At 39.3% G+C, this 9,310-nt stretch overlaps 1 protein-coding gene across 4 annotated transcripts; it reads right to left on the bottom strand.

Moving 5' to 3' along the window:
- Positions 1 to 1,116: 1,116 nt before the first annotated feature.
- On the bottom strand, positions 1,117 to 7,708 carry LOC115018649 (calponin homology domain-containing protein DDB_G0272472-like). Of its 4 annotated transcripts, none has more exons than XM_029447783.1 (3): positions 7,544 to 7,708; positions 4,057 to 5,654; positions 1,117 to 3,969 (listed from the first exon to the last, which is right to left on the bottom strand). In XM_029447783.1, the coding sequence occupies exons 2-3, from the start codon at positions 5,524 to 5,526 to the stop codon at positions 3,478 to 3,480; spliced, it is 1,962 nt and encodes a 653-aa protein (XP_029303643.1). In that variant the 5' UTR covers positions 5,527 to 5,654; positions 7,544 to 7,708; the 3' UTR covers positions 1,117 to 3,477. The 4 variants fall into 4 exon arrangements, with proteins under 4 accessions (XP_029303643.1, XP_029303635.1, XP_029303626.1 ...); XM_029447775.1 differs by having other exon boundaries at positions 1,117 to 5,121; positions 5,209 to 5,654; XM_029447766.1 differs by having other exon boundaries at positions 1,117 to 5,654.
- Positions 7,709 to 9,310: the final 1,602 nt, after the last annotated feature.

Below are 9,310 nucleotides of genomic sequence, written 5' to 3'. Positions count from 1 at the left end.
TGGGCGCCTCCCTAGGGAGGTGTTCCAGGCACGTCCAGCTGGGAGGAGACCCCGGGGAAGACCCAGGACTCGGTGGAGAGATTATATCTCCTCACTGGGAACGCCTCAGGATCCCCCAGTCGGAGCTGGAGGATGTGGCCCGGAGAAGGGAAGATTGGGGTTCCTTACTGGAGCTGCTGCCCCCGCGACCCGATCCCGCATAAGCGGTAGACGATGGATGGATGGATGGATGGATGGAGGATATCAGCTCTCTCCTTGGCCAAATTGTTAATTTAGTTTGTACTTTTTTATTTATTTTATTTTTTAAGGATATCAGCTCTCTCCTTGGCCAAATTGTTAATTTTTTATTTTTTATTTTTTTTAGGATATCAGCTTTCTCCTTGGCCAAATTGTTTATTTTTTTTATTTTTTAGGATATCAGCTCTCTCCTGGCCAAATTGTTAATTTAGTTTTTACTTTTTTATTTATTTTATTTTTTTAGGATATCAGCTCTCTCCTTGGCCAAATAGTTAATTTTATTTTTTTTATTTTTTTAGGATATCAGCTCTCTCCTGGCCAAATTGTTTATTTTTTTATTTTTTAGGATATCAGCTCTCTCCTGGCCAAATTGTTAATTTAGTTTTTACTTTTTTATTTATTTTATTTTTTTAGGATATCAGCTCTCTCCTTGGCCAAATTGTTAATTTTTATTTGTTTTATTTTTTAGGATATCAGCTCTCTCCTGGCCAAATTGTTAATTTAGTTTGTACTTTTTTATTTATTTTATTTTTTAGGATATCAGCTTTCTCCTGGCCAAATAGTTAATTATTTTTTTTATTTTATTTTTAGGATATCAGCTCTCTCCTTGGCCAAATTGTTAATTTAGTTTTTACTTTTTTTTATTTTATTTTTTTAGGATATCAGCTCTCTCCTTGGCCAAATTATTAATTAAGTTTGTACTTTTTTTATTTTATTTTTTTAGGATATCAGCTCTCTCCTTGGCCAAATAGTTAATTTAGTTTTTACTTTTTTTTATTTATTTTTTTAGGATATCAGCTTTCTCCTTGGCTAAATTGTTAATTTTTTTTTTTTTTTTTTTTTTTAGGATATCAGCTTTCTCCTTGGCTAAATTGTTAATTTTTTTTTTTTTTTTTTTTTAAGGATATCAGCTCTCTCCTTGGCCAAATTGTTAATTAAGTGTGTACTTTTTTTATTTTATTTTTTTAGGATATCATATTATTATAAGATATAAACTTCTGCTCAGTGTCTTTGATGATGTAATAAGGCCTTTGATGACTCAAGAACAATTGGCTTTGATCTGCGTTTCTATGACAACGCACGCAGGCCTGCACGCACGCATTTTGGATGAATAGTTTTGGGGAAAAGTAACATTACACTACATTACATATTATACAAATATAATATGGATATTTAAATATAAAGGTAATATACAAATATAATATGCATATATTAATTTTAACAAACATTTGCATGCTTCAAAAACAGAAAATATAACAAATAAAAGTGTAAAAATATCCTACAATAATGTACATATAGTGAAAATGTTTATCAAGGAGGCAGACGCATTGAATTCATATTTGATTGTTTTCTATTTAGAAGTCATTTAGAGCGTAGGATATCAGCTCTCTCCTTGGCCAAATTGTTAATTTTTATTTGTTTTATTTTTTAGGATATCAGCTCTCTCCTGGCCAAATTGTTAATTTTTATTTGTTTTATTTTTTAGGATATCAGCTCTCTCCTGGCCAAATTGTTAATTTAGTTTGTACTTTTTTATTTATTTTATTTTTTAGGATATCAGCTCTCTCCTTGGCCAAATTGTTAATTTAGTTTGTACTTTTTTATTTATTTTATTTTTAGGATATCAGCTCTCTCCTTGGCTAAATAGTTAATTTAGTTTGTACTTTTTTATTTATTTTATTTTTTAGGATATCAGCTCTCTCCTTGGCTAAATAGTTAATTTAGTTTGTACTTTTTTATTTATTTTATTTTTTTAGGATATCAGCTCTCTCCTTGGCCAAATAGTTAATTTAGTTTGTACTTTTTTATTTATTTTATTTTTTTAGGATATCAGCTCTCTCCTTGGCCAAATAGTTAATTTTATTTTTTTTTATTTTTTAGGATATCAGCTTTCTCCTTGGCTAAATAGTTAATTATTTTTTTAATTTTATTTTTAGGATATCAGCTCTCTCCTTGGCCAAATTGTTAATTTAGTTTTTACTTTTTTTTTATTTTATTTTTTTAGGATATCAGCTCTCTCCTTGGCCAAATTGTTAATTTAGTTTTTACTTTTTTTTATTTTATTTTTTTAGGATATCAGCTCTCTCCTTGGCCAAATTGTTAATTAAGTGTGTACTTTTTTTATTTTATTTTTTTAGGATATCATATTATTATAAGATATAAACTTCTGCTCAGTGTCTTTGATGATGTAATAAGGCCTTTGATGACTCAAGAACAATTGGCTTTGATCTGCGTTTCTATGACAACGCACGCAGGCCTGCACGCACGCATTTTGGATGAATAGTTTTGGGGAAAAGTAACATTACACTACATTACATATTATACAAATATAATATGGATATTTAAATATAAAGGTAATATACAAATATAATATGCATATATTAATTTTAACAAACATTTGCATGCTTCAAAAACAGAAAATATAACAAATAAAAGTGTAAAAATATCCTACAATAATGTACATATAGTGAAAATGTTTATCAAGGAGGCAGACGCATTGAATTCATATTTGATTGTTTTCTATTTAGAAGTCATTTAGAGCGTCCAAATAGCCCAAAGTGTTTTGCATTGTGAGAGTAAAAGACAAACACGGTGAAATTAAATTTGCTTCATTATTTATTTGCAAATTTTTGTTTTTGTTTTTTTGTATGTATATGTATGTGAATTGTTTGAGAACCTGAGCACCAGGAGAAAACTCAAAGGGAAAGTGAATTCATATTACTGACATTGTTTTGGGGGGGGGTGGTAGATGAAGGAGGGAGGGGGTTGAGGGAGGAGGGAGTTAGATGGTCAGCTCCCTCCTATTCTTCTCTCCTCCTGTTCATCAAATTTTAAGTGACATTTTTGTTTTTTGTTTTGGGGCTATTTGTGAACAATTTAGATTGTCCAGTCAGTATCAAGTTTCTATATGAGGAATGTGTGCGAACCTGACAGTAATATGAGCTGGGGGGTAGATGAAGGAAGGAGGGGGTTGACGGAGGATGGAGTTAGATGGTCAGCTCCCTCCTATTCTTCTCTCCTCCTGTTCATCAAATTTTAAGTGACATTTTTGTTTTTTGTTTTGGGGCTATTTGTGAACCTGACAGTAATATGAGGGGGTGTGTGTGTGTGTGTGTGTGTGTGTGTGTGTGTGTGTGTGTGTGTGTGTGTGTGTGTGTGTGTGTGTGTGTGTGTGTGTGTGTGTGTAGATGAAGGAGGGAGGGGGTTGAGGGAGGAGGGAGTTAGATTGTCAGCTCCCTCCTATTCTTCTCTCCTTCTCCTCTCCTCGTGCATTTTGAATTTCATCCTCTCCAGAGTTTCGTGTCTGTCCTCGGTCCTCCTCCTGCTGAAGAGACCTCTCCTCTTCTTCTTCATCATCAGACAAAGATCTTCCAGCTCTGTCTTCTCGTCCTCCATCTTTTTTTCTTTTGTGTCCCAGCTCTGTTTGTGGTTGTCCTCCATCTCTTTGGCTTTTTCCTCCATCTCTTTGGCTTTTTCCTCCATCAGATGTATCTTTGTCTCTGAAATCAGTTTGTCTTTGGCCAGGTTTGCAAGGTTGTCCTGCATTTCTTCGGTTTTCACCTCCATCAGATGAATCTTTGTCTGGCAGCTCTGGTGTTTGTCAGCCAAGTCCCTCTTCTCATTCTCCACCTCTTTTAACTCTGCCTCTAGCAGTTCAATTTCCGTCTCCCAGCTGTGGTGGGTCTCAGCCAGGTCCTTGGAGAACTTGTCCTCTAGGTCTTTCCTTTCGACCTCCAACAGATGGACTTTGTTCTCCCAGCTGTGCTCTTTCTCAGCCAGTTCCTTGGACAACTTGTCCTCTTGGTCTTTCCTTTCGACCTCCAACAGATGGACTTTGTTCTCCCAGCTGTGCTCTTTCTCAGCCAGTTCCTTGGACAACTTGTCCTCTTGGTCTTTCTTTTCGACCTCCATCAGATGGACTTTGTTCTCCCAGCTGTGCTCTTTCTCAGCCAGTTCCTTGGACAACTTGTCCTCTTGGTCTTTCTCAGCCAGTTCCTTGGACAACTTGTCCTCTTGGTCTTTCTTTTCAACCTTCATCAGATGGACTTTGTTCTCCCAGCTGTGGTGGATCTCAGCCAGGTCCTTGGAGAACTTGTTCTCCAGGACTTTCTTCTCCACTTCCATCCGCTGTACCTTTTTCTCCCAGCTGTGCTGTTTCTCAGCCAGGTCCTTTGAGAACTTGTCCTTCAGAACATCGTATTTTGCCTGCCAGGCCATCTTTCTCTGGGCGAGTTCAGTGTCTTTGTTCAGCAGCTGATTTTGGGTCACTGTGAACATGTGACGGTGAATCTCCCTCATCCTGCTCAGATCCAGGATTTCATATTCATCCTGCAGGATCCGCTCCTCCACCCGGGCCTGAATGTCCCCGAACTCAGTGTCCAGCTCCTCGCTGTACTGGCTCTCGGACGTCGCCTCGTTATTTTTTCTCTCCACCTCTTTTAATTCGGCCTCCAGCTGTTCAATTTCCATCTGGCAGTTGCGGTTGGTCTCAGCCAGGCTCTTGAAAAATATTGCCTCCAGGTCTTTCTTGTCGACCTCCATCAGTTGGACTTTGGTCTCCCAGCTGTGCTGTTTCTCAGCCAGTTCCTTGGTGAACTTGTCCTCCATGTCTTTTTTCTCGACCTCCATCAGTTGGACTTTGGTCTCCAAGCTGTGCTGTTTCTCAGCCAGTTCCTTGGTGAACTTGTCCTCCATGTCTTTTTTCTCGACCTCCATCAGTTGGACTTTGGTCTCCAAGCTGTGCTGTTTCTCAGCCAGTTCCTTGGTGAACTTGTCCTCCATGTCTTTTTTCTCGACCTCCATCAGTTGGACTTTGGTCTCCAAGCTGTGCTGTTTCTCAGCCAGTTCCTTGGTGAACTTGTCCTCCATGTCTTTTTTCTCGACCTCCATCAGTTGGACTTTGGTCTCCAAGCTGTGCTGTTTCTCAGCCAGTTCCTTGGTGAACGTGTCCTCCATGTCTTTTTTCTCGACCTCCATCAGTTGGACTTTGGTCTTCCAGTGCTTTTGTTCGTTGGCCAGGTCCTTGGCGAACTTGTCCTTCAGACCTTTGTATCTTGCCTGCCAGGCCATCTTTCTCTGGAGGAGTTCAGTGTCTTTGTTCAGCAGCTGATTTTGGGTCACTGTGAACATGTGACGGTGAATCTCCTTCATCCTGCTCAGATCCAAGATTTCATCTCTCCTCTGGAGGATCCGCTCCTCCACCTGCGCCTTAATCTCCTGGAACTCAGTGTCCAGTTCCTCGCTGTACTGGCTCTCGGACGTCGCCTGGTTGTCCCCTGCAGTAGACATGATTAGTGCCTAGGTAGCAGAACGTCTGTACTGGGCTTGTTTTGTCTGTATTTGTATCTGTAACAGACTGTATGTCTGTAGTTAACTGTAGTCGTGAGTATAAGTACGTCTCTGGAGATCAGACTTAACTGTAAACACAGAGTGTTAGAATTGTTAGTGTACTTGGGTGCTTATATAAAATTTAGAGATCAAAGGACTAAAATGTCTTTAATGTTCAATTGGCTTTGAGCTTTGATCTCACACAGAACTACACACATAGAACTACAACTCCCAGAGTGCTTAGAGGCGGGAAGCAGCCAATGACAGCGCTTTAAAAAGTGTACTTGGGTGCTTATATAAAATGTAGAGATCAAAGGACTAAAATGTCTTTAATGTTCAATTGGCTTTGATCTCACACAGAACTACACACATAGAACTACAACTCCCAGAGTGCTTAGAGGCGGGAAGCAGCCAATGACAGCGCTTTAAATGCTCTACAGATACACAGTGAATGTTTTGTGTTACTTCCGGTGCGCCGTGAGATGCTGCACTGATGAGAGCTGCACTGATGACAGCTCTGTGACAACTCGGCGACAACTCGGCGACAACTCGGCGAACTTGTGTGGATTTACTTTTTATTCATTCTGTTGTATGTTTTAATTCTGCTATTTTATACTATTTTAATTCTGCTATTTATACTATTTTAATTCGGCTATTTTATACTATTTTAATTCTGTTTTATGTTTTAATTCTGCTATTTTATTTTAATTCTGTTTTTAATTTTATTCTGTTATTTTATACTATTTTAATTCTGCTATTTTATACTATTTTAATTCTGCTATTTTATACTATTTTAATTCTGCTATGTTATATTATTTTTAATGCTACTTCACACTCATGTACATCTACACTGTGATTATTGTACTGTAAATGCTCTGTCTAATCTTGAACTATGTTTTTGCTGTGAAGCACTTTGGGCTGCAATTCTTGTATGAAAGGTGCTATACAAATAAAGCTTATTATTATTGTTATTTTTGATAGTTGCTGGTAAAACTCTGACGTTTTTGGTCGATTCTGTTGTACAGGAAAGATATTTAAAAGACCAACCTCCCAAAATGAGTGGTAATTATGTGTATTCGCTTAGTGCTTCTGGCATCACCATGAAATATAAATGTACCGCCCCTATGACACCACCAAACATGGATTTTTGTTATCTCCCTTTTGTCCCATAAATGTTCTGGGGACAGATCTGATGCTTCTGCTAAACATCAGTCTCATTTCCACTTCAGAAGGTCTCAAGGTGGTCAGAGAAACAGTCAATTCTGGTTTGCATTTAATTTTAATGGCAAGCCATACACATTGCTACCAATAAAAATGTGGATTGAATTAATTATATTTCTTATAATTAACAGTGCGTGCGTGCCATGTTTGGATCATCCTGTTGCACATTTATACCAAACAATACAGCATACTGTAAGAGATATATATCAATACTTACTGTATGTGGATGTTGTTGTATACCATGTATTAGAAGCCGTATGACAAGATTGATTGAATCCACAGTAACAAAACAAAAGTTACACGAGTATTATGATGGGAAAATACTTAATGCTCGGTCACAGCAGAGGAGCCGGGTGAACTGCTGCAGATCTGAAGTGCTCAGCCCCCTCCTGTACTCCCTGTTCACCTACGACTGTGCTGCCAAACATCATCTTTAAGTTTGCTGACGATACGACCATCATGGGCCTCATCATGAACAAAGATGAGACGGCCTACGGAGAGGAGGTGAAGATACTGCACAGCTGGTGTCAGGAAAATAACCTCTCTCTTAACGTCAGCAAGACTAAAGACATGATCGTGGACTACAGGAGACAGAAGGGGGGTGGACACCTCCCCATCCATGTCGGTGATGCTGAGGTTGAAAGAGTCCGCAGCTTTAAGTTCCTCGGTGTGCACGTCACTGAGGACCTCTGGTGATTTTGGTGTGGAACTAATAACGCCATGAAAGACAAGACAATGACACAGTAAAAGGTTTTACCTTGTGCTGGCAGGGCAGAGTTCGGACATGTTGGCCCAGGATGAAATCCAGCAGACAGATCCGACACTGCTGTCCCACATCCAGGAGCCGAGCCCCCGATCTCACCCTGACTGTAGGTAGACCGCGCTACACATGTTCTGGCAGAGGGTCTGCAGCTTCAGGGATGATGCTGAGTAGCGAGATTGGACATAATAATATCATTAACCCTAACCCTAACCGATTTAAAAAAAATAAAAATCTAATTACATGCTTTATGATTAATAACTCTAAATTAATCACAAAAATCAATGTTTGCTGTGAGAAGCATTTCACAATATTCAAATTGTTTGGCAGATGAGTGAATCAATGAGTAGGCATTATAAACTTAAAGGTCAACTTGTCTTTTGTTTGAATACTATTTCTCCAATATCTTGTTTCCCACAATTATCTGAGACAACACAGACCATCAGTTTGACATAAAGTGCAAATTCAAATCAGGCAAAACATCTTTCATTGCACACTAAACAAGATCTTTAAAAGTTGTGTCATTTGACGCCATCGGTGAAGTTCTAGTTCTGGGAGGTAATAAGCGACGAACATGGCCAAATTGTTATTTTCTTTATTTTTTAGGATATCAGCTCTCTCCTTGGCCAAATTGTTAATTGAGTTTGTACTTTTTTTTATTTTATTTTTTTAGGAGAGAGCTGATATCCTAAAACAAATGAGAACCAACTAATATTTGTTACATCTCTTTTGTCTTCATTTATTATCAGAGGTAGATTAAGAGCCAGAGAACTTTCTCTGGATCAGAACATTTGTCAAGTTGAAGGTAAAAGGTGTCACACACACACACACACACACCCACACAGCTCTGCATTAATGTGAACTTCAATAAAAATAACAAAAAGTTACATCTCTTTTGTCCGGACCCAGACGCCGTCCGTTTTTACGGCTCTGGTTTAGCGATTCAGGAAACTCACGTGATGCTACGCAGCCAATCAAATCTGTGCATTCCAGGCGGTAAACATTGCGACTCTGAATACAGAGAGGCGAGTTAGCGATACAGGGAGAGAAGATGGAGAAAGGGAGAGAAACACTGACGAAGAGACGAGTGAGCGGCAGACAGGGAGAGAACAAGAACTACTCATGGCGCTCTCCAAGAAGAGAGAAGTCAACAGAGCTTTCAACCCAGACTCATTCATGTTCATCCTTCCCACTGGAGCACAACACCAGCATCTCATGTGCTCAGAGACCGTGGTGCTCATTAGAAGAGGTGATGTGAAACGCCACTATGAGGCAAAGCACAACGTTTTTGACCAAACATACCCACTCAAGTCTGAACTGAGGGCACAGAAAATAAGCACTCAGAGCCCAATGTGATTTTGATTTGTGATAAAATAAAGCAAATAGACCACCTGACAGCATCATCGGCCACAGAGAGCAGTTTAACCCAGGATGTGGTAGTCTGGGTTAAACTGTTCATTTGTTAAGATGTGTTGAAACTGATTTATTCTAACACTGGTTAAGTTGGTTGAGAGTTAAATCAAGATGTGAAACATCCATCCATCCATCCATCCATCCATCCATCCATCCATCGTCTACCTTATCTGGGGTCGGGTCGCGGGGGCAGCAGCTCCATTAAGGAACCCCAATCTTCCCTTCTCCGGGCCACATCCTCCAGCTCCGACTGGGGGATCCTGAGGCGTTCCCAGTGAGGAGATATAATCTCTCCACCGAGTCCTGGGTCTTCCCCGGGGTCTCCTCCCAGCTGGACGTGCCTGGAACACC

Source organism: Cottoperca gobio, chromosome 2, assembly GCF_900634415.1.
Source record: "Cottoperca gobio chromosome 2, fCotGob3.1, whole genome shotgun sequence".
Lineage (NCBI taxonomy): Eukaryota > Metazoa > Chordata > Actinopteri > Perciformes > Bovichtidae > Cottoperca > Cottoperca gobio.
The sequence above is the reverse complement of the archived record's forward strand: the minus strand, read 5'-3'. Positions and strand labels throughout refer to the sequence as shown.